The following is a 26,298-nucleotide window of genomic DNA, read 5'->3' as shown; positions in this document are numbered from 1 at the left end:
AGTTTTCGGAAGTTTAATATGATGTGTCTTCATGTGGGTTTCTTGGATCTATCTTTTTTAGGATTCTCTGAACTCTTGAATCTGTAGGTTTATATTCTTAGCCAAATTTGAGAAGTTTTCAGCCATTTTGTGTTCAAATACTCTTTCAACCCCACTCTTTCTCTTCTCCCAAGACACTGATAATACAAACGTTAGATCTTTTCTTATTTCCCCCCACAGATTCCTAAGGCTCTGCTAGGTGTTTTATTTCCAAAGGCCCCTCAGGCTTTGGTAGGTGTTCTTTTGTTTGTTTTGTTTTTGAAGGAAGTCTATTTACTCTGTTGGTCAGATTGTGTAATTTCTATTGCTCTATCTTTGAGTTCATGGATTCTTCCCTCTGTCATATTCATTCTGTTGTTGAGCTTACCCAGTGAGTTTTTTAGTTTGGTGTTCCATTTTTTTAATACTACAGTTTCCATTTCATTCTTTTTTATATGTTCTACTTCTTTGGTGAATTTTATTTTTTTTTCCATTTTGCCCCCCAAATTCTTTTCATTTGCTCATTGAAGCATTTTAGGAGAGCTGCTGTAAAATTCTTGCCAGATAATTCCAACATCTGACTGATCTTGCTCTTGGCATTTGTCAACTGTCTTTTCTCATTCAAGTTGTCATTATCCTGGTTCTTAGTATAACAAGTGACTTTTTATTGTATCCTGGACATTTGGACATACGTTAGGAAACTATTAATCCAATTTAAAAGGCCTATTTTAGCAGGCAATCACCTGCTTAGGTTTAGCACACAGCTCCTGGCCCACATTTGTAGCTGTAGTTCCAATGATAGCTGATTTTTCAGAGCCCTTATGGGCTAACTTAAATTTACTTGTTGCTGTTGGGGCTCCTTCTTGATCAGGTGCTGCCCACAGGAACAGAATGCACTCCCCTGGACCTAATGCTGCCAGGTGAAAGAGGGTGAGAACACACTAGGCTGTAGGTCAGAAAGCACGATCTTGGGCCTGCTCTTTGGGCATCTTGGTGCTTGCACAGCCCCCTCTCAATCACTGCTGGTCCTACCTGGAGGAATGGAAGGCACTTACCTGGGTTGCCCATTGCCAGTAAGAGATGGGTAGGAGACACCAGACCATGGGGTAGAGAATGTTCTCCTGGGCCCACAATCCAGTATGTCTTGGTTTTGTTGTCATTTTATAGATTCAATTCAAAATGGGAACTTGAAATGGAGGCATGGAAGCAGAGGACACAGTGGTACCTCAGTCACATGCTGGCCCTAACTAGTGCTTTGGGTCAAGATCCAAGTTCTAACTATGTATTTTCTAGACCTTATCAAAATTATAACAACTAACCATAAATAGCACTAAATATATACCATTATAAAAAATTTTAAGTTAAAAAAAATACTTCTAAATATTCTAGTATAGTAGGGGGAGTGCTGGGGTGGGGGAGGTGTAGCTTTTACACAAAATGGAATATTTGAACACCGATTTAAAGGGATATAACATGGGGCGCCTGGTTGGCTCAGTCAGTTAAGTGTCTGACTTTTGATTTCGGCTCAGGTCATGATCTCACGGTTTTGTGAATCCAAGCCCCACGTCGGGTTCTGTGCTGACAGTGCAGAGCCTGCTTGGGATTCTCTCTACCCCCACCCCCACCCCTTCCCCTGCTCATGTTTTCTCTCTCTCTCTCTCTCTCAAAATAAATAAACTTAAAAAAAATAATACAACAAAATTTGTTTTATAAAGGCACAAAAAGAATGAAAGAATGGGATACTCATTCATCTATATCAGGAGTTGGTAAATGTTTCCTGTAAAAGTGTCCACTAGTGTATCTTTTAGGTTTGGCAGGCCATAATGTCTCTGCACAACTACTTAACTGCAGTTGCGCAAAGGAAATCACAGACAATGATATAAACAAAGGGATGTGGCTTTGTTTCAATAAAACTTTATTTACACAAAACAGGCAATGGGCCAGATTTAGCCCGTGGGTCATAGTTTGCTGACCTGAATTACCTTACAAAAAGTATAAGATTTAAAGCCGAAAAGGAACTTTGAGGTCACCTAGTTTAACATTTTCATTCAACAAACCACAACAACAAACCACAGCCCTAAAAGATGAAATCATTTCACTTGTTCACCTGGCTAATAAATGGCAGCACTCAAACTAGAACTTGAAGGTTGTGTTAATATTGCCAGTCGGATATGCTGATGCATGGATGTGTGATTATAGATATATAATATAATATATGTATAATAATATATATATGTATGTATACATGTATACATGTATATATATGTATAATATATATATAATATAATATAATATATAATCTATATAATTATAGATATGATTATTGGAGCACAGTGGAATGTGCAAATCAAGAATGTTACTTAGAAGTTATAAAACTAATTATAAGAAAGGTTTTCAGAAAAAGTTGTAAGTTATCCTGAAATAGCATCTTAGAATAGCCTTCAAGAGCCTTTTCTTTTCCTGTGAGAGCTTTCAAAATGAATTTTACAAGGAGAAATTACCAACAATGCAGAGAGAAAATATAAAATGAAGATACTCAGACAATGACATTCAGGTAGCCAGGAAGAGTGGATTTACTAGTAATGATGCATTTCTCTGCTACATGTGAACTTACATTAGGTAAAACAGAAAGTATTTCCTTCTTTTCCGGAACGCTTTTAACATTTATTATCATAGATTCACCAAACTTCTCCTTTTAGCCAGACAAAGCCCAAATACCTGTTGCTGGTAGACATGGTCACATGTCTCTGCACTGGAACGTCTTTGAATACTTCACTTCCAGCAGTTGTGTGTAACGTGTAAGGCGGCGTTTCAGCATCAGACTTAACTCCAAGAGAGTTTCCTCTGTCTCTTAGCAGTGTTGGATTAGGTTTTTTGCTGATAGAAAAATCTGAAGAAAATCCTGGTTGTCTGAGGGTTGCTTTTGGTTTTCCTGTGAAGTTAGGCATACATAATGGAATCAATTAGCTTCCCAAAAGCTTCATGTCACTATGCCACTCCCCTGTCCAGATGTTTTCTGGGAGTCTCTATTCTCAGAATAGTTTGTAAGAACACGAGGAAGTTGCCACTATAGGGTTTGTCAGTAGGGGAAGTAGACATTGGTATTCAGCAGATGAGATTTCTTCAAAACGTGGCTTCATCTGCTAAATTAGTCAGTTACCTTCCCTCTCTACTCACCAACCAACACTTCAGTGGCAGCCACCCCATGTTGCTACAAACGTAGCACACTCAGCCATATCTCAGGCCTCCCATTTCTTCTCCATCAATTGAAATTCTTCCCCTCATTCAAGATCTGGGTTCAAACCCCCTTTGCCATGAAGCCCTAAATGGCCATTCTCCCATGACTGTTCCCTTGTCTAAAATGCTCATGGTGGCATTTGGGGGTCTACTCCTTCATATTATCATTGAACTATATCTTGAGAATTTAGTTTTAGAACTGATTAAAAGCTCTCTGAGATAATTGTTCAGTAAACACTGGCTAAGTTGCCTATAACACCTTTGTGTACAATTCATGTTTTTCCAAAAATAGAGGATCTTGATATAAAAGACATGACTTGCTAAATAAGACATTAAATCATAGGTTCTTGGTTCATCCAACATTCTGGATGAGGCTTCCCCCCCCTCAAAAACCTAAAAGAATAAAACAACACTTTGCCATAATAAGCTTAATTAAAACTGAATTATCTCACATTGTGTAATAACTTAGTGAGTCATGCTCATCATCTTCACTTAATTTTAAATGGAAATACAGTACTATCTTTAAGATTTCCCTCTTGACATATGAATGCTAACAAATATAGGTGTTTATCATGAATACAAGCAATATTTCCATAATTCCATATGACAATGTATTCATAGATAGGTTTAAAAATTTTAGCATGTGAAAAGACCTTACCTTCTAGAAAAAATGGCATAGTTTTCTTCACTCTCATCTGACAATTAACTTGCCGCCCAGTTTTCCTTTTAGAACTCCTCTGACGAGCCACAAGCTGAGCAATTCTTGCAGTTTCTGTGCAGGCCATGGCATAGCAGGTAATCTATTCATGAGAGGCAAGGTGAGAGGAGAAACATTTCTCAGATTCACTGCTGCCTAGAGGCTGATTTTTAAAAGTGGATCTTAGTGAGTTTACATGTTCCAACTCAAGCTGTATACAAATATTCACATCCCTCTCTCTTTTTGATACTGTTAGAGCAAAATTACATTCTATAAGAGACATCAAGAATAGTCTAGCACATTGAATGATCTCTCCTCAAATTGAAAATTTCATTTATTCCTTAAACAAGTATTCACTAAACATCTATAATGTGCTAGGTACTATGGGATTAACCAATGAACCAAAAGAAACCTGTGATCTGCACATATTATCTCATATAATCTGTGAGATATATTTTATTTCGATTTTATACATGGGAGAACAGAGGCTCAGGGAAGTTAAGCAACCTTCCCGAGTGACACAGCTAGGTTATCTCTCTGAATCCAAAGTAGGTACTCATAATCGCTATTTTTCTTACCTCTCAAAGACAACCCAATCCTAATCTTGCCACTGAAACAGATTAGCTGGATGACTTGGGACAAAGCAGCTTAGCTCCCACATTGTAGTACACTCTCTCAGCTATAAAACAGGAGTGGGCTTAGATCTAGGGTTTTCAAACTGTTCATTGGTGCCACCAGATTCCATGAAGGTAACTCTGGAGCCTCACAGTGGCAGTGCAGTGAGGGCAAGGCAGGGCAAGCAGAGGCCCTGGACCCTGCAGCACCTGCTTAAAACACAGCAGCTCAGCTTTTCATCTTTTAAAAAATTGGTGTGATATATGGGAGATTTTTTTCCAGTGTGTAGAATACCGGGACTAGATGGTCTCTCTCTAAAGCCACCTCTAGTGTTAAAGGCTCTGGTTCTAAGTAGAAATCAAGAACAGGAAAGCAAAGAGGCTTTACAAAAGCCAAGACATACTCCTATTCTTTGGCCCGGTATTTCTATTCCTGAAAATATATTACAAGAATATAACTGAAAAAAAACTTTACATACCCAAATATGTGCAAGAGGGGTTATTTTAATTTTCAAAACCTGGAAACAGTCAAAATGTCCATAATAGGAGAACAGGGTTGAGTAAATTACAGCACAGTAACCACATGAGGCATTATTAATTCATGAGACATTTGATCATTCATATAGTAAAACACATATTTATTAAGAACTATCTGGAGTTAAAAAACAATCATCCATCCTCAAGAAACTTACGAAGAAAAAGAGAGACACAAAGAGACTAAATAGAAAGCATTATGTTAAATGCTATATTGGATGTATTACAAAGTGTCAAGTAGACAGAAAGGGGGGCTTAAATCTGTCTAGAAGAATCAGGGATATTGAAGCAAGTTTTATTATTAATATAGTATTTAATTAATTTAGACATGATCCTTATAAAAATTATTACACACAGGTGAACCTTCCCTTTGATCACTCTCCTGATCCTGCTCCCCTTTTCCCTCCTCCACCCACTGCCTTCCCCATGCCCCCAAACAGAACAACTATTACAAGTTTGGGTAAGAAATACCCCAGATCTGTTATATCTATTTACCTATGTAGAAATGAACCCAGAAGAATATGCTGTTTGGTAAGGTGGGTGCTTTTTGTCTTTTGGACAATGGTTTGTCCATATCTTTTATACTATATATTGGGGAGATACCAGGGGGTGAAAGTGCTGGGTCACAGGGTATGTGCAATAAAACATTTCATTGCTACCACCAAATTGCCATGCTCTATATAAAATATTCTTCCAGAGAAACTAAAAGATTTAAATAGTCTTATCATATTGGTGTGAAGGGTAGAACAGCCTAGAGAAAGAAGGGATTAAGGAGGACAAGGAGAATGGTAGGGAAGGCCCTGTAATAATCAAAGTGTTGGGGCGCTCAGTGGCTCAGTCAGTTAAGCATCTGATTCTTGATATCAGCTCAGGTCATGCTCTCACAGTTCATGAGTTCGAGCCCCACATCAGGCTCTGCACTGACAGTGTGGAGTCTGCTTGGGATTCCCTCTCTCCCTCTTTCTCTTCCCCTCCCCTGCTCATACTCTCTCTCTCATAATAAATAAATAGATAATAAACTTAAAAAATATTTTTAAAAAATCAAAGTGCTGAATGATCCACTAGAGACTCAACTAGGGTCCAGATAGTAGGAACAAATAGGAATGAGGTCAAACAATGAGAATTTAAGAGTATCTATTAGCTCTGATAATCAGGAGGTCATTAGTGACCTGAGCAAAAACAGTTGTAGCAGGTGTATAATGCATGGGTGCTGACACCTGGCATTTAGGTCTCCAGTACACTTATTTTGCTTGAATGCTAATGACTGGGTAAACTTTAAATTTTTTCATCTATAGTGACTAGAGTCTAAGTTTTACATCAAAAAGAATCTGAGGGATAAAACAAAAGACATCAGAATTTAGGCTGTGTCTTGGATGCTTTCTATCACTAACAATCTCAAACCACTTAGCTAGTACTTTTCACTTTGACTTCTGTCCTAGTTAGGAGATTAGAAGTGCCAGGCAGGCAATTAAGAATTGGTCTGACTCTTGGGGCGCCTGAGTGGCCCAGTCGGTTGAGCGTCCTACTTTGATCTCGCAGTTGACGAGTTCGAGCCCCACGTCGGGCTCTGTGCTGACAGCTCAGAAACTGGAGCCTACTTCGGATTCTATGTCTCCCTTTCCCTCTGCCCCACCCCCACTCATGGTCTGTCTCTGTCTCAAAAATAAACATTAGAAAAAAAAAAAAAAAGAATTGGTTTGACTCTTGACATGCACAATTACCTTCTTACCTCTCCAGATCTACTAGTCTCTATCCTCACAACTGCTGGCACACTTCTCAGATAGGCTTCTAATGTTGGGTAACCTAACTGCTTAAAGGGAATCCAGTCTCCAGTCAAGGATCTGTACTCTCCTTGGAGGCGGGGTAATACTATTCCGTTCTTATGAGACTGCAGAACAGCTCGTAGCATTTTTGAAACCAGATCTGCTTCCAGCATCTTCACCTGTAAGAACACAATAGAAGGTTTCTATAATATGATTTATTAGTCTATGAACTCATTCGAAGTTGTTAGGTTATCCCATCAATTGTTACTGAATACTTTCAATGCTGTTACAATATAGGGAGATTACTATGGTGGAGAAAAGCACAGAATACTATGAGAACACAGGGCAAGTCCAAGATGCACAAAGACTAATCTGGGGAGGGAAGATATCAGGGAAACATTCCCAGAGGGGAGGTCAGAATGGAATCCTGAAGGACAGGAAGGAATCAGCCAGGCAAGGAGGAAAAGGGTGTGTGGTGGGGTGAGGATGGGGAGAGGTATCAGCCTCAAGTAAAGGGAATAGAAAGTTCAAAGGGCACAGAGGTCAGAGGGAAATAGATGGTTGATTCTGAGGAGTTCCAGGCAGTTAAGTGGCTGGACATGATTGAATGAAGACTCTAAGATTCTAAGTTGAGGACTGAAAGACGAGGATAAAAGAGGTGGGAAGAGGTGGGAAGAGGCAGACTCAGAAGAGACCCCTATATTATGTTTACATGTGTGCATTTTTGCCAAACATAATGTGGGGCCTTAGAAGAATTTTAAATAGGGGAATAAAGTGATCAGCTTTGCATTTTAGAAAGATAACTATTCAGTAGTGGAGAAGACAAATGGGAAGGAGAAAGACTAATGAGTTTGTAAGAACACTTGAAAATATGGAGGATTTAAAAACAGGAAGTTGGGAATAAACAAAAAATCAATTTGAGAAGTAATTAGGAGGTAGAATCAACAGAAATTGATTAACTGGTTTGGATTATGAGGGAGTTTCCAAGTTTCTGGCTCAGAAACACAGCAGACAGTAATGACCCACATTGAGATGGGGTAGAGGCAAGTTTGCAAGAGAAGAAAAGAGTGAATTCATCTGGGACATATGGAGGCTGGGATGCATACAGGGCAGCCGCACAGATATATTCATGAGGAACTCAGGTTAGAAGTCTGAACTGGGGATTTGTTGACCTTTAGCAAATATATGGTATTTGGTGCCCAGGGAGTCAAAAATAAAGTTAAGGATGGACTTCTGTGGAAGGCTGTCATTAAGGGATAGGCAAGACAAAGAAGAACCTATGAAAAAGTGACCAGAGATAGAAGTACAAAAGGCAGAACTGGTGTCATATAAACAAAAAGAGGAAAGAACCAAGAAGAATAGCATATTCAAAAGCGTCATACCCAGCAGTCAAGTGAGAGAAAAATGAATTTTGGTACCTTGGAAACCTGTGGGGGCCCTGGCTAAGGATCTTCAATAGTCAGTAATTGGCCTTTTTAAGGATTAACCACTCATATTTTCTCTGGACTGATAGTAAATAGAATGGTGATACATTCAGAGAATGGCATTCAAGAAACCAGGAAAAGCAGACTTAGAAAGGTAAGCCATGGACAACTAGTTAATTCCTCCTTCAACAGTGCTATCCAACAGAATTTTGTGCTGATGGAAATGTTTTACACCTGCACTGTTCAATACACGTGGTGACTGAGCACTTGAAATGTGGCCAGCATGACTGAGGGCCTGAATTTTAAACTTAATTGGAATTAAATGTGGCTAGTGGACACTAAATTGGACAGCACAGAATTCTAGACAGCCTCATTCTTTCTCTGGTTTAGAAAACAAAAAGGAGAAGGGCACCTGGGTAGCTCAGTCAGTTAAGTGTCTGACTCTTGATTATGGCTCAGGTCACGATCTCATGGTCTGTCGGATCGAGCCCCACATTGGTCTCTGTGCCGACAGTGAGGAGCCTGCTTGGGACTCTCTTTCTCCCTCTTTCTCTGCCCCTCCCCTGTGCATATGCTCACTCGCTCTCACTCTCTCTCTCTCTCTCAAAATAAATAGATAAATTAAAAAAAAAAAAAGGAGGCATAGCATACAACTCTAGCAATTTCCTCATCTGTCCATTTTAAAAAGGAGGGAAGATATCAGCTCATTTGTGAGTGCTCTTAATAATAAATATGATACTCAAATGACAGTGAGGTTAAATGGCAAATATCCTAAGTACTCATTATGTACTTCCCTCCATTAAACATCAACTCTTTTAGAACTGTCACCACCAGCACCAAGATTGAATTAATACTATGTATATATACACAATGTGTAGTATATCATTATTTGAAAGGGGAATGTGATAAAGACATGTATCATAAACCTTATGGCAACCACCACAAATGCTTTAAAGAGATATAATTAATAATCCATTAGTAAATATAAAACAGGATAAAAAATTCAATCAAAAAGCAATTAGATGTACAACTGAAACTAACACTGCATGTTAACTACACTGGAATTAAAAAAAAAAAAGCAATTAGGAGTAAAAAAAAAATTGGGCAAAAAAAGGGTGGGGGGGGGACAGAAAAGAGATAACATCTAGCAAAATGGTAGATTTAAAGTCAACCACAGCAATAATTACATTAAATGTAAATGATGAAAATACCTCAATAAAAATTTAGGATCAGTAGAGTGGATATAAAAGACTTACCTATATACTATGTACAAGAAATTTATTTTAAATACAAACACATAGATTCAAAGTAAAAAGAAAAAGATATGACATCCAAATACATGATTAATTAATACTAGAACAAGGAATATCACCTGGGATTAAGAGGGATATTACATAATTAAGGAGTTAATTCATCGGGGAGATATAACAATCCTAAATGTGACTGCACCAAATATCAGTGCTTCAAAACACATGAAGCAGAAACCAATAGAGCTGAAAGAATAAATATATTCATGATTATTTGGAAAATTCAAAACTCCTTTCTCACTAATTGGTAGAACCAGTAAGCAAAAAAAAATCAGTAAGGATATAGAAGAGGTTAATAACAATATCAACCACACTGACCTAAGTGATATCCATAAAATATTCTACCCCAACAGTAGTGGAATATACATTCTTTTCAAGAGCATGTGGGACATTCACCAAAACAGAATATATTCTTGGACTTAATACAATCCTTGACCAATTTAGAATATTAGAATAATTGAAATTATACAAAGAGTATCCTGTGACAAGAAAAAATTAAATTAGGCATCAGTAACAGAAAGATACGTGGACAATCCCCATGTATTTGCAAATTTAATGATATACCTCTAAAACAAAGGTCAGAAAGGAAGCCTCCTTCAGAACAAAAACATCAGAAAATATTTTTAAATAAATGAAAATACATTGTACAAAAGTTTACTGGGTGCAGTTAAAACAATATCTAGAGGGAAATTTGCAGCATTATATGCTTATGTTGGAAAAGAAGAAAGGTCCCAATTCAGTGATCTAACCTACTACCTTGAGAAAAGAGAGCACATTATACCAAAAGTAGAAGAAAGGAAGGAATAAAAAATGAGACCAAAATCAGTATTGAAATGATGAAAGATTAGTAATGAAATAGAAAAGGTAAAGAAAAAAATCATGAAACCAAAACTAGTGTTTTGAAAACATCAATAAAATTGACAAACTTCCAGGTAGATTAATCAAGGAAAAAAAAAAGAGAACACAGGAATTATTAATAATGGGATTAAAGAAGGGGCCATCAATATAGATCCTATAGATATTAAAAGGAGAATATTATGAATTTATGCCAATAAATTTGGTCAATTGGAAGAAATGGAGTAAATTCACTGAAAGACACAAATTCCAAAGCTCACTCAAGAAAAAACAGATAACCTTAATATCTTTGTATCTACTAGAGAAGTTGAATTTGTAGTTAAAAACCTTCACACAAGGAAAACTCAAACCCATATGGCGTTATTGCCAATTCTACCAAAAACTTTAAGAAAAAATAATAACACTTCTACACAAACTCTTCCAAAAAACATAGGAAGGGAATACTTCTAAATCTATTTTTCAAGGCCAGCACTATGCTGACATCAAAACGAGACAAAGACATTACAAGAAAAGCACAGACCAATATCCCTCATTAACATAAATGCAAAAATTTCCAGCAAAATATTAACAAATCAAATCCAACAATATGTAAGAAGGATAACACACCATGATCAACGATAGTTTACTCTAGGAATGCAAGACTGATTCAACATTCAAAGATCAACCAGTGTAATGGACTACAATCAAGAGACTACAGGAGAAAATCCCCATGGTATCAATAGGTAAAGAAAAGACATTTGACAAAGTTCAAAATCATTTATGATAAAAACTCTCAGAAAATAAGAATAGAAGGAGACCTCCTTAACCTGATAAAGAATATCTGTGCAAAACCCACAGCTAACATCATATGTCATGGAAAAAATGAATGCTTTCTCCCTAAGATTGGAACAGGGCAAGAATGTTCACTCTCTTCATCCCTATTCATTTATCACACTGGAGATCCTAGCCAGTGCAAAAACACTGATTTTAAGACTATAAAAGTATATTAATCAAAGTAATGTGGGTATTGTCAAAAAAGCAGTCACATTAAAAGAACACAAAACGTAATCCGGAAAAAGACCCACACGCACATAGTCAACTGATTTTCGACAAAGTTAACAAAAGAATTCAATGAACAAAGTTCAACAAATAGTAGTGCTGGACCACCACTCATCCATATGCAAAACATGAACCTCATACCATATTCAAAAATTAACTCAAAACAGATCATTTAGATCCTACTTGAAAAAGCTAATACTGTAAAATGTCTAGAAAAAAACAAAGGAGTAAATCTTTGTGACCATGAGTTGGGCAAAGATTTTTTAGAACCACAGCAGAAAAAAACTGACAGATTGGATCTCATCAAAATTTTAAATTTCTTCTCCTTTAAAGGCTCTTGAGAAAATGAAAAGACAAGCCACAGACTGAAAGAAGATATTTTCACAACACAGCTGGTAAAGGGCTGATAACCAGTATATATAAGCAACACTCAAAACTCAATAAGAAAACAAAGAGGGGCACCTGGGTGACATAGTCAGTTAAACATCTGACGTTAAAATTTTTTTTTAACGTTTATTTATTTTTGAGACAGAGAGAGACAGAGCATGAACGGGGGAGGGTCAGAGAGAGGGAGACACAGAATCTGAAACGGGCTCCAGGCTCCGAGCTGTCAGCACAGAGCCTGACGCGGGGCTTGAACTCACGGACCGTGAGATCATGACCTGAGCCGAAGTCGGCCACTTAACCGACTGAGCCACCCAGGCGCCCCTAAACATCTGACTCTTAATATGAGCTTATGTTGTGATCTCCTGGCCATGGGCTCGAGCCCCACACTGGGCTCAGCACTGAGCATGGGGCCTGCTTGGGATTCTCTCTCTCCCTCTGCTCCTCTGCCACTTATGCACATGCGTGCGCGCGTGTTCTCTCTCTCTCTCTCTCTCTCTCTCTCTCTCATTAGGATTATTGTAGTCAAAAACCTTCACACAAGGAAAACTCAAACCCATATGGCGTTATTGCCAATTCTACCAAAAACTTTAAGAAAAAACAGTAACACTTCTACACAAACTCTTCCAAAAAACATAGGGAAGGGAATACTTCTAAATCTATTTTTCGAGGCCAGCACTATGCTGACATCAAAACGAGACAAAGACATTGAAAGTCTCATTAGGATTATCTCATTTAGTCATTAATAAATGACTAACTTAAAAAAAAATAAGAAAACAAAGAGCCCGATTAAAAATGTGCAAAAGATTTGAATACATACTAAAGTAGAGATGTAGATGGCCGAAAAACACATGAAAATATGCTCAATGGCATTATTCATCAGGGAAATGCAAAATTAAATCCACAATGAGGCATCACGACACATCTGTAAGAATAGCTTAAATTTTTAAAAAACCACTAATATGAAGTGCTAATGAGAATACAGAGCAACTGGAATTCTCATACATGCCTGGTGGCCTTGCAAAACAGTACTTTGAAAAACACCTTGGCGGGGCGCCTGGGTGGCTCAGTCAGTTAAGCGGCCGACTTCGGCTCAGGTCATGATCTCGCACTCCGTGAGTTCGAGCCCCGCGTCGGGCTCTGTGCTGATAGCTCAGAGCCTGGAACCTGTTTCAGATTCTGTGTCTCCCTCTCTCTGACCCTCCCCCATTCCTGCTCTGCCTCTGTCTCAAAAATAAATAAATGTTAAAAAAAAAATTAAAAAAAAAAAAAAAAAAAAAGAAAAACACCTTGGCAGTTTCTTACGAGGTCAAAAGCATACGCTTAATATTCAACCCAAAAAACTTACACATAGGTAATTACCCAAGAGAAATCATGACTATGTCCACACAAAAACCTGTACTTTAAATGTTTATGGTAGCTTTATTCATAAGTACCTCCAAATTGGAAACAATCCAAATGTCTATCAACAGGTGAATGGATAAACAATGTGGCACATTCATGCAGTGAAGTAGTACTCAGCAATGAAAAGGAACAAACTATTGATACCTAAAACTGTATGGATGACTCTTTCCATCATGCCAAGTGGAAGAAGCCAGACACAAAAGGCTATATACTGTATGATTCTATTTATGTAACATTCTGGAAAAGGCAAAACTATAGGCACAGAAATTAAATCAGTGGTTGCCAAGGACTGGGAGTATAGGAAGGGGATTGACTATAAGAGGGCACAAGGCAATTTTGGGGTGATGGGAATATTCTACGTCTTGATTGACAAACTATATTAGTCAAAATTTAGAGTACTGTAAACAAAAAAGGGTGACAGTTACTACATGTAAAGTATATCTCAATAATTCTGAGAAAAAAAAAGCTCTTTCAAGTTGTGCCACTTTGCAGTCAACTCTCACCCTCTCATACACACTGTCCTGTCTCCTGGCAACCACTGATCTGCTTTCTGTCACTATAGATCACTTTTGCCTCGTATTCTTGGGCTTCACCCGTGTTACCCCATTTCTCAGCAAATACTACTTATGCTATGATAAGTACTAATTTCACTGTGCGGATGTGCCACAATCCATTTATCCATTCAAATGCTGACAGACACTTGGGTTGCTTCCAGTTTGGGGATATAAATAAGGCTGCTTTCAACAGAAGTCTTTGGGTAGACATACATATTTTTTTTCTCTTATACAAATTCTGAGATTTGGATTTTCTAAAAATTTAATATACATACTAATTCTGGGAAGAAAGTAATCTCACCCTGTAGATGAGAAAACCAAAGCCTAGGGGAAATAACCAAGATACTGTAACATATATGGAAGCCACTCACAGGGATGCTACAGATTCTAAGTCAGTGAGACAGACAGGCACTCTAAAGAGTAAGCAGCAAAATATGACAGCTATAGGGTCTGAGCACCTCCATTGCCCCTGATGTCCAAACACACTTTGAGTATGCTGGGGAGCAGGTAAGAGAGGATGGCTTTGGGACCTCTATCTCAAGGCTGCCAGAAGTTGAATCTAAAGTATGAATTCAGGCTCTTAAATAGTAAACTCCTGATTACAAGAGAAATACTTTGATTTGTAATGGTTCCTGACTCAACAAAGATCAATGAACTTTAACTACACGGTTATTTCCTCATGTCGGAAAAACCAACTGGCCAAGTTTTCATTTGCAAGAGGAAAACCTGAAGGATCACCTACTCATGTCTCAGAGCCAAGCCTCCCCAACATTTTTACCTCCACCTTGCCCACCTTCTTTCCTTCAAAACTCTGTCCCTCCCACCTCTTCATTTAGAGCTCTTCTGAGTAAAGCTAGACTTTGCATCTATGTATACCAGCATTTCCAGGCGGGCCTTGACGATGAATTATACACATATAATGTGTAGATAAAATGCCAGGTGGTCGGCACACAAGTAGGAACACACCTGCTTGGGTGTTAGCAGTGTACCTGGATCAGCTTAGACTAGACTGTTTAGTACACCAGGCTCCTCCCCAGTCAGAACCACTATAAATTCCCCTGCCCAGGGTTTCAGTAGGAAGGACTTGCCCTTCACCTTGAGGAGTTTCTACTGCCTCCTCCTTTCCCTTCTTTCTGGAAAGAGCATCTATTCCATTACTACCTCCCCAGTGTGGTCTACTTTTCCCCAGCTACATTAGGGAGTGAGCAGCAATCACACTAATTTATGGGGTAAAAAAATTTCTGACATTCTACTCACTAATGGACATCCTATGACTAAAACATAAGAGAAGCCCAATAGGATGGTTTGAAAGGCCAAGTCTAATCCCATCTTAGAAGCTAATCAGAGACTGGTTCTACAGGCTGCCCTATATGAAAGCCTTCTACTCCTTCCACCCTTGGGAGAACCACTTCAGACTACTTCCCCTCAGATGTCCCCCTCTACCTTCCTAAGATCTACTCTGAAAGAGCTGCCTGCAAAGACCTCCTAGACATTAACAGTTTGGGGGCGCTGATAATTAGTAGTTGATATACTGATTTTGATTTGATTTGTGGGGAGAGGCAAGGGATTGTGGAAGGCTGTGCCCATGCCTCCCCTTGCTGGCGTCTCCACGTTCACTATCACCACACAGAAAGCGTTTATTTTCCTGGGACAAATCCTTTCTCCCAGGCCCCCCTCTCCTTAGCTGTAAAACAAAAGAGTTCAGTATTAGTGGCTCTCAACTCTTATCACCATCACCACATGGTGTCAGACAGGCTGACATCCATAATTCCCCCACTCCTCACCAACTCCATGGTGACCCTCCTTAGCCCATACCAACAACATCTCTTGCCTGGATTGGGGCAATTGCCTCCTAGCTGGTCTCTGCTTCCACTTAACCTCCTAGAATCGATTCTTCACATAGGGACCACCAGGGCCCTATACAATCTGCACTCACCCCGCTTCTCTGACCTCAGTTCCTCCTTCGCTTATGTTTCACTCCCTCCACTCCACCCAGCCTGTCCTCCTTGCTGTCCCTCAAACATGCCTGGGACAGCCTCACATCAGGACTTTGGCACTTGCCATTCCCTCTGTCTGGGAAGTCCTGTCCCAGGGGGCTACACAGCTCACTGCCTCAGCTCCTTCAGGTATTTGCTCAAAGGTCACCTTCTCAGCAAGGTCTTCCCTGGACACCCTAGTCCAAATCAGAACTGTTATGCCAGCTGCCCAATATTCCCTACACCCCTTCCCTACTGTATTTCACTCCTTAGCACTTATCACCACCCAAGATTCTTTAATCTTACCACCTGCTTCCCCAGCATGACTATAAACTCCATGAAAGCCAGGATGTGTAAGGTTTTGTTCACTACTGAATCTCTAGTGCCTCGCCCACAAGAACTCAATAAATACTGAGTGAACGAATGCCACGTGCTCCATCCACCTAATACTCCTTTTCTCTTCTACTTACTAAAATATAGCATAATGCATGTGAGGCTATTAAAGGACTCATCTTTAATTTACTTTATTAAAAAATGACTTGCAAATTTTCAGGACTGTTATGAACTGGCTGAGAGAGCCAACTGCATCACCAGGCTGTGGTTGAGAACCGTCAGGTAGATTACCCCGGGGCCTTTCCACTCTGAGCCAGCACTCTCAGTGAGCAAGCCCAGGTCAGGGACACAGTGTTATGGTAAGAAGTCCACACATCCCTATGAGCAGGAGGCACTGCTTGAATACTGGCAAGTGTCTCATGCTTACGTGTATTCCTGTTTCCCAAACAGTGTGCGTATACTGTTGGGATTCACAAACACAAATCGATACTGAATTCACAGCAGCACTTAGTAGTTACATGCTTTATCAGCCAATGGTAGAAGCCTAACTACTAGTAGGCAAAGTTCCACAAAGTTTTTTAAAACATTAAAAAAAAAAAAAAAAAAAAGACCTTATACTTGGCAGGACTGGGAAGCAAGGCTTGACCACATGGCTGCAATCCAAATTAAGTATCTTTATCCTTCCCTTCCACTCCCCACCCCGCCTTTTTTTCCCTTTACATATGCTATTTTCATGGAACACTATGATTCTCTATTTGCAAAAAAAAAAAACTTTTTTGAGGGAGAAGTAGTCCCTGGGCTGAGACTGAACATCTCAAAGCTGGTGAGAGGCATTTAAGCACAGTAAAGCCTGGGAGGGAAAATGTGACTATTCATCTTGTTCAGATGTAGGTCATATTCTCATGCTTGTCAATTTCTTCCAGTTGGATTTGCAACTCCTACATTAGCAATGCTACTTTAGGCAATGAACAAAAAGAAAGTTACAACTAAAGCTTTAAAGGGATGCCTGGGTGGCTCAGTCACTTGAGCTTCTGACTCCTGATTTTGGCTCAGGTCATGATCCCAAGGTCATGGGATGGAGCCCAGAGATGAGCCCCCTGTCCGGCTCCAGGCTGAGCGTGGAGCCTCCTTGAGAGTCTTTGTCTCTCCCTCTTCCCCTCTCCCCTGCTTGCATGCTCTCTCTAAAAAAATCTTTAAAGAAATCATTATTTTCTAATCTGTATTGCCTTAGCAAGACAGTGTGAGTGGGGGAGAGGCAGAGAGAGAGACAGAGGATTCCAAGCAGGCTCCATGCTGCCAGCACAGAGCCCAGTGTGGGCCTCGAACTCACAAAACCATGAGATCACGACCTGAGCTGAAAGCGAGAATTGGATGCTTAACTGACTGAACCACCCAGGTGCCCCTAAAATGCTCTAAAATTTAATTCCATGATTATCATGGAATTTTTCAAGATTTTCTATAGATGGCAAATTACACTTAAGAATTTTTTGTAAAAAGCACACAAGAATACTTTCCTCTATAAAAATTAAGTTTATTATCTTGGATGTCATCCATTAGAAGCACAAAAGGAAGTTGATGGGAATTTCAACTGTGCCTCAATGACAGGATTTTTTAGGTATCCTCCCCCCAAAAGATTAAGTCTGCAAGTTTCCTAAAGTGGCTCCCTAAATTTTTAAAGCTGCCATTTTGATCTTCCAACTCTCTTTCCCCTTTTATTTCTACTCTCTGAAAGCGTTGTGAGAAATATAATTTCTAGTTTAAAAAAACTCAAATTACTTTTATTTTGAGAATGTTATGCAAGCCCTGGTGACTAAGTTAGGCTAGGTTGGGAGAAATAAGGTTGGTTATCTCTGTTTTAGACCACAGCTTCTCAAGTTAAAATTCTTAAGGGTTTCCTTAGACAATACAGGGTCTGCTTGAGCTGAATAAGAATCATAAACACCAGAGTAAAGTGGAGTTATGTCTGGGGAATTATTTAATCAGAGTATGTTTAATTTCAAAAACTGACCAAGATCAGCTAGCAAAGACCTCAGGGGGAAGAAAATGGCCACAATGTGGGGTGTCTGGGTGGCTCAGTTGGTTAAGCGTCCGACTTTGGCTCAGGCCATGATCTCGCGGTTTGTGGGCCCGAGCCCTGTGTCAGGCTCTGTGCTGAGAGCCTGGAGCCTGCTTCGGATTCTGTGTCTCCCTCTCTCTCTCTGCCCCTCCCCCACTCATGCTCTGTCTCTCTATGTCTCAAAAATAAACATTAAAAAAAAAAAATTTTTTTTAAGAAAATGGCCACAATGTGTCACAACAAATTGCACTTTCCTCGCTTCTCTTCCAAATGACAAGCATCAAAAGTGGTCACCTGTACTTACCATGGTACTTGGCATTCAAAAGTTACCTGCATTTCCTGGAAGCATGGTGCGGATGGAAGACTACCTATGAATATATGCATTAAATGGCCAAAAGTAAAATGAGCATTGGCATATTGGAGAAATTTTTAGAACCACATTAAATTTGAAACATCGGAATTTTCCAAAGATTTTCTTATTTGCCTCATTAACATACTTATGAACTGGAAAGCTTGCAAAGAAAGCCACTGGATCTCCTCCAAGATTCCTCACTTAACTAGTAGGCAAAAAGTTACTTACTACTTTGGCAAAGGCTCACAGAGCAGAGATTCCCTGCTAGACTACAATCCCACAATGTCCCCACATCCCGCCTGGCTTAGGAAAGCAGCATAGGATGGAGGTCCGACTTCACAGTGGGGAGCCGAGAGAAGCATGGAATGCTGGTGAGCACCTTCAGACCATCTCCTCTAAACCCTTCCGTTTAAAAATGAGGAAACTGAGGCCCAGGGTAATTATTCCAGGTTTCATATACCTTTATGGCCAGAACCACAACAAGAACCCAGGGCTTCTGGTTCCCACAACTAGGGCTTCCTTTTAGACAGCTACTCCAAATGTAGAGTTGGCTTCTGAAAGTAAATTGGACTTATGGAATACTGACTTCGTGATCAGCCCTTAACTGATCATCTGGCATGAAACAGGGATCTGCCACGTTCTGATTTAAGGGTGTGCACCCAAATCTGAAAGCATCTCTCACTGCTGCAAATATTCAGTGGTGGCGATTGACATCTCATTTTATCCTTTCATTCTGTCCTTTTTCTTTTCCCTACACAATAAATCACAGTATCCCAAAGTGTTAACAATGTATAAGAAATGGGGCAAGGAACAGGGGAAAGTAATGACCAACTTTAACAAAGAGATATTTAGAGGCACCTGGTCATGATCTCTCAGTTTATGGGATTGAGCCCCACATAGGGCTCTGTGCTGACAGCATGGAGCCTGCTTGGGATTCTCCCTCTCTCTGCCTCTCACCTAATCTCTCTCGCTCTCTCTCAAAATAAATAAACGTTTAAAAAAAATTATCTTCCTTTAAAAAGAAAAAAAGAGAGAGATTTAAGTAATTGAAATAGCCTGAAATAATTCTCACACTCAAAACTGTATTTTGGAAACTCACAGCTTTTCTCTTTAATACACCTGGTAATCATCCTGAGAAAGTCTTACTCAGAAGAAGGTGGCTTCTGTGTCCTCTAGATACAGCCTTTACCACCAACCCTCTGTGACTCAATCATTTGCATGTTATCGCTTTCCCATTGCCCGACTTTCCTCACTCCCTACACCCAAAGACCTTTAGCCCAGCTGCTCTGGCTCTCATCTGTGCTTTCTCGTCTTTAAGTTTCTCTTTTCTTAACTATTTTCAACTGTACTGTTTGGCTCATCTTCCTCAATGCATTTTTCATGTCATAAATTTGAGCTGCAAAGTGGCACTAAACCCCAAAATATATCTGAAGAATTATTAGGGTAAACTGAAATCACCAAGTAATCTCTCTTACCTTCTTGGGCAGCCACTCAATTTTTAGTATCTCCTCAGGGCATATACTTCTGGTAACTGGCTGTCCTTTTACTTTAAGACAATATTAAAAAAAAAAAAAGTTCATTTGTTTGTTTTTGAGAGAGAGAGAGAGAGAGAGAGTGACAGACAGAAAGGGAGAATCCCAAGCAGGCTCCATGCTGTCAGTGCAGAGTCCAACGCAGGGCTCAATGTTATGAACCGTGAGATCATGACGTGAGCCGAAATCAAGAGTCAGATGCTCAACCGACTCAACCACCCAGGTGCCCCTTGAAGACACTATTTTAACATGCCAAGGCCTAAAAGTTCAGAACGTCCGTGCTGAAAAAATTTTAGACATCATCTAGTTTATCCCAAACCCCTCATCTTATAATAAATTGAGGCTAAGAGAGGGAAGGTTTTGGTCTAAGACCCTTCCCAAATGATTTCTCATCTTGCAACATGTTAACATGTTCTCTTTTCTTTCCAATTACAGTATAGTCTACTTGTTACCACCTGAATTAGTTACTCCTTTACCAACTCTTTCAAAAGGAAAGATAGTAATTAATGCCTTCAGGTGGTGATCTACCCCCACAGGGTATCTTTAGGGAACAGGGTTTTTACTATTATTATTATTATTATTATTATTATTATTATTATTTCAAGCTCTAAAGTGTACATGCATTACTAACTACATATTATGAATAATAAGTAAGGGCCTTCCATAAATCTACATATTAGTGAAAAAAACTCTGGAGATAATAAAGTGACCTAGTTAGGATTTGGGGTCTTAAGCCCAGTCTGCTACTAATTAGCTATGATCCTTTGAGTGAGTCACTTCAGGTCTCTTTTTTTCATATGGATGGGTGATAAGGAAGATGGACAAGATCTGTGATTCTCAACTTTCAAGTTCTGAGATGAGATCCAAAGATCTAAAGGAAATCACAGGTTTGCTTCCTCCTGACACAGCTGCACAGCTAAAATATTGAGTATGTTTGCAAGTCACTAGGTATTTCATGCCGACCAGAAGCTCTCATTGGCATGTATACACATCTCAGCTAAATTACTTTTGGTTTAAGAAAAAATGTAAAAACACACACACACATTTGGCCCACTGAAGAAATAATAAAAAGAATGAAGTTTTCAAAAGCACAAATATGGGAGTAGAGGGCAGAGAAAAAAGTTTTGCACAAAGAAAAAGCGATTCACATAAATATGAAATTAGATTTCACTCAAGTACCAAGGAATTTCTGTCCTTCCTGTATTCATCCGCTGATCCTGAAAATGCCCAGATGCAAAGCACTCTGTCAAATCTCAGTTCTTGAAAAGAGCGCTTGATCAAACACAGAATAGGCACTTAAGAGTTGGATTATAAAGTATTTTCCTTTACATTCATACCAAGTCTCCAACAAGATTCTATTGCACAGAGAATTTAAAGAGAAGTCCTTCAAGGAGTTTAAATGTCTTGGTACAAAACACAGTAGTTCATTCAGCCGTGTTCAACCAATACACTTAAAAGGGCATTAGCAGGGATTATGTTCCATCTCCAATCTACAGGGACTGAAATCTGAAGGCACTGCCAACTGCTGCCTCACCGTCTCACTGTGCTTAACTAGCAAAGAGGAAATCTGTGTGCCACCAAAGGGCCCTGGGCCGAGGCACAGGAGATGTGAATTCTAATCCAGCTGGCCCCAGGAGCAATTCCCTGCACAGAGCACAGTGCTTTGCCTGTAACTGATGCTCCGAAATGTCAACTAAGTGGAAATGCAAAAATCCCCACCAAGTGCCCATGAATATTATACAGAGAATTTAAAGATGCCTCCAAGAAACTGAAATCCAGTTAGGTAAAATATAGGAACTTTGGTGTAAGGAAAAGAACTAACGTGTCTCGACCATTATAATAAATCAAAGGATTTACAGTAGTTACCTCACAAAAGCTTTGTGGAGTAAGTTAAACATTTCCATTTGATAATACAGAAAACCAGGCTCAAAGAAAGTAGTTTATTCACCATCCACAATTAGTAAGAGGAGAAGCCCAGATTTCCAACCCAGGTCTGCGAAGCCCACAGTTTGCAGTATGCAACGCCTACACATCAAGGCAGCCCAGGATGAGTTAGAAATTCGGGTCTAAGTTTCACTCTTGTCTCTAAGTTGTTTTATACCACTAGACAGAACACTTGTTCTGCAATTTTCCCACCGCACCATGGGACGTAGGGGGGCGGGGCGGTGACCTAGATCAGTAGTTTGTTTTGTTTTGTAAGGCGGTCATCAGAATCCTTTGGGACCAGGACTTTTTTCTAATATAGGCATACGCCTTTCTTGCTCTTTGAAACTATGTGGGACTGGTACGCTTCAGTTGTAACTGGAAATGCATTACACCCCGCAAACGGAACGGAGCAGAAAAGTTGTGCGGGCCCCAATCCCCCTCCCGTTAACTTGAGGCTGAGCACCTGACCCTGCAGGATTCGTGTTTCCTTTTAGCTTAGAGCTGTGTGCCGGCCCCGGGGCTCCCGGTCTGAGAGCAATGTATAGTATGCGCGTCCTGCATTACCTGAGCGGCCTGCAGGGGCTGGTCTGTAGAGAGAGGCCCGTGCCTTTGAGGGGCTTAACGCTCACCGTGTAACATACCGAGCTCAAACAGCCGGCGGCTCTGATATGCCCTGCTCCGGAGGGGCGGCAGTGGAACCACTTCCTGGTCAGCGTCTCCCGCCCTTCGTCCACACCCCTACTGCTGCATTTCCCCCGCTGCACTGACTTGCCCGGCGGCAGGAGGGTCTGTCAGGCTCCCGGGCGGACGCCCAGCCCGTCACCAAGCGGCCGGGGGAGGGGTCCGATCAGAGATTTAAAACAACGCTCTGGAACTCCGACTCCCCGCCCCCCCTGCGGGGCATCTCCTGCGGCTGCCTGGAAGAGGCCCCGGGCCCGTTCCAGTCCCGTCCGGGCCACTGTCCCTCCAGTGACCCAGGTGCGCCGCGCCCGCCCGAAACCCCGTCTGACGCCGCCCGGCACCTGTCGCGCCCGCAGCGGCAAACCCTGCGCTCACCTCGTCCCGGGGGCCCACGGCCCGTCCCCGCGCCTCTGGGCCCAGCTCCCGCCGCCGTCTCCGCCAGGCCCACAGCCGCGGCCGCCGCCCACTTTCGGTTTCCCCGCACGGCCAGAGCCGCAGCCACGGCTCGGGATTCACCTCAAGCCCCCGCCCCGCCCCGCCCCGCTCTGCCCCGCCCCGCTCCGCCCCGCCCCGAAGGCAGCCCGGCCTCGGCTCTGCGCACGCGCGGGCTCTCCGGCCGCGTCGGCCCACGCCGGCGTCCGCGCGTGGGGAGGGAAACCGACGCCGCCTAGCGGTTTCTGCGCGTGCCCACGCACGGGCCGACGGCGGAAGAAGACTGCGGGGAAGGTTCAGGCGCGCCTCCCCGTGGACAACGCAAGTACCCGCGGCCTGGCCCGGCCGGGACCCGGCACTTCACACCCAGCAGGACCTCACCAGCAGTTAACACGCTCTTGTATGCTTGCTTCACGCCCAAGTCAGACGTTTCAGTCAACTCTTGCTCATTCTTTTGGTTAACAGGAACAGTTACTTTTAACCCTCCCAGACGTCCACCTGGTCCGCTCATTTCCTTTAGGTTTTTCCGAAGCGTCACCTTTTCGAAGAAGGTGCTACTTTAAAAAATGTCAATCTGCTTCCCGGAGTTTCTCACTTCTCAGCTTTCTCTCTCTTGAGCGCACTGTATGTATTTTACTTATCATGTCCTCGAATTAAGCTCTGTGAGCACAGGAATCTTTGTCATGCTCCCTAACCTATTCCTGGAGCCTAGGATTGTGCCTGGCACATAAGGGTTAAATAAATATTTGTCGAATTCATTCCTTCATTCATTATAAAATTATTGAACATCTAATATTCATTCACTTATTTCTTGTGCACATTAATTCTACCAACACATGTTGGGCGTGTCGGTTTGTATTCCTTAAACCAACATTGAACACTTCTCTGCACTTATTCTATAAGCATTCACTGAGGTCTGCTGTTTTTTCGAGGAGTATATATTTTTACAGCTCTATTGAGGCATACTGTAAACGGCACATTTAGAATGTACAATTTGATGTTTTCACATATGTATACAGCTGTGAAACCATCACTGCCATAAACATAACAGCACACCATCACCTCCAAAAAGTTTTCCCTGGGTCACTTTTATAATCCTCATCTCTTGTGCCTCTCTGTCCCTTGCCCCTTCAACTGCTGATCTCCTCTCTGTCACTATGGATTAGTTTGCTTTTTCTAGAGTTTTATATAAATGGAATCATACAGTATGTGCTGTCTTTTTTGGTAGGGGTCAGGAGGAAGGTCCATTTTTTTTCACTCAATGTAAACACGTTGAGATTCATCCATGTTGTTTTGTGTAACAGTAGTTCGTATCTTTTTATTGCTGAGTAGTATCCCATTGTATGGGGGTACTAAACCTACCATATGACCCAGCAATTCCATTTACCCAAAGTTTGCCCAAGAGAAATGAGAGCATATGTCTACACAAAGACCTAGACAAGAATATTCATAGCAGCCTTGTTTACAATAGCCAAAAATAGAAAAAAAACAATACCCACTGGTAGTTGAATGGACAATCAATTAGTACATATTGAACACCTGCTGTTACATAACAAACTTTCATGGAATGCCTACTCTGCTAAGGCACAAGCCTATGCTTGAGGAGCATTTTAAAAATTATTTCTTATTTATTTATTTCCTTACTTATTTAATAAACTGCACATCCAACATGGAGCTCAAACTTATGACCCTGAGATCAAGAGTCACGTGCTCTACCAACTGAACCAGCCAGGCAAGCACCCTTGAGGGTCTTTTGATTCAGTGAAAAGAGATAGCAAGCAATGAAAAGGTTGGCTGGAAGTAGATCACAGAAGGCCCTATAGCCCATGCACAGAAGTTTGGGCTTTTCCCCAAAGGCAATGGGGAACTGTTCAAAATCTCCTTTGAATGCTGTTCTCTTTTATACTCCCACATCTAGTCCCTAACTAAATCTGCCCAAATGTCTCTCCCCGGCACTTCTCTTCATCCCTGCTACTGTATTTCAGTCTATTTAGGATCTCTCTCCCTTGCAATCTGCTCCAAACACTGCAGTGGGTTTAATAGACCTAAAATATAGCCAGACCCAGTTTGGACTCTGCAGTGCTCATGACATCTTCTGACTCCACATTTATGATAGGAAAGATGTAAAAAGCAGCTCCCAGTGGAAAGAGTGCCACTGGAGAAGAAAATTAGGAAAAACTCCAGAGTCCAACATGCAAAGTAAATCATAAAAGCAATGTATGTTGACCTCAAGTCTGAGATTCTTCATCCTTTCAAAGGGATTCTATGGACTGTACTGTATAGAAAGACAAATGACGTTCTGCAGCTAGTTTTTTAAAAAACTGATTTTGGGGGGCACCTGGGTGGCTCAGTCGGTTAAGCATCTGACTTAGGCTCAGGTCATGATCTCACGGTTCATGGATTCCAGCCCCCTGTCAGGCTCTGTGCTGACAGCTCAGAGCCTGGAGCCTGCTTCAGATTCTGTGTCTCCCTCTCTCTCTGCCCTTCCCCCATTCATGCTCTGTCTCTGTCTCTCTCTTTCTCTGTCTAAAAAATAAACATTAAAAAAAATTTTTAAATCAGATTTTTGATGAATAGTTTACATATAATAATAATACATATTTTAAATGTATGGTTTGGTAAATTTTGACAAATGTATTCAATTGTGTGTCCACCACCACAATCAAGATCTAGAACTAATTCATCATTTCAGAAATTTCCCCTGTGCCTCTTTAGAGTTAATTTCTTCCCCCTACCACCAGCCCTTGGCAGGCATTGATCTATTTTCTGTTACTAGAGCTTTGCCTTCTCTAGAATGTCATATAAATGGAATCATACAGTATGGAGTCTTTGTGACTGCCTTCCTTCACTTAGCAGAATGCTTTTGAGAGTCACCCACGTTGCCACATCTATCAGTAGTCTGTTTCCTTTTATTGCAGAGTAGATACCATCACCGGTATGGATATGTCACAATTTGTTTATTCACATTTGATACATGTTTGTGTTATTTCCAGTTTGGGGCTATTGTGAATAAAACAGCTGTAAACAATCACATACAGGTCTTTGTGTGGTCATATAGTTGTCTTGCATAAAGACTTAGGAGTAGAGTTGTTGGTTGCAGAATATGTGTATGACTAACTATAAGACACTATCAAATTGTTTTCTAAAATGGCTGCATCATTTTGTTCTCCCTCCTCCCACC

The 26,298-nt window shown here is 40.8% G+C and overlaps 1 protein-coding gene across 3 annotated transcripts in view; it reads right to left on the bottom strand.

Moving 5' to 3' along the window:
* Positions 1–23,213, bottom strand: part of TDRD7 (tudor domain containing 7) — a 77,601-nt gene extending 54,388 nt beyond the window's left edge. Inside the window, exons 1-5 of one of the 3 annotated variants that reach the window (XM_042912234.1) lie at positions 23,061–23,213; positions 20,022–20,092; positions 6,830–7,042; positions 3,914–4,055; positions 2,737–2,950 (exon numbers count right to left, since the gene is read on the bottom strand). In XM_042912234.1, coding sequence (XP_042768168.1) covers positions 2,737–2,950; positions 3,914–4,055; positions 6,830–7,036 — 563 coding nt within the window. In that variant the 5' untranslated portion in view covers positions 7,037–7,042; positions 20,022–20,092; positions 23,061–23,213. Of the gene's footprint in view, positions 1–2,736; positions 2,951–3,913; positions 4,056–6,829; positions 7,043–20,021; positions 20,093–22,645; positions 22,842–23,060 lie in introns of those variants that run through there. The other 2 variants (XM_042912232.1, XM_042912233.1) reach the window with 2 other exon arrangements.
* Positions 23,214–26,298: the final 3,085 nt, after the last annotated feature.

Source organism: Panthera leo, chromosome D4, assembly GCF_018350215.1.
Source record: "Panthera leo isolate Ple1 chromosome D4, P.leo_Ple1_pat1.1, whole genome shotgun sequence".
Classification (NCBI taxonomy): Eukaryota; Metazoa; Chordata; class Mammalia; order Carnivora; family Felidae; genus Panthera; species Panthera leo.
The sequence above is the reverse complement of the archived record's forward strand: the minus strand, read 5'-3'. Positions and strand labels throughout refer to the sequence as shown.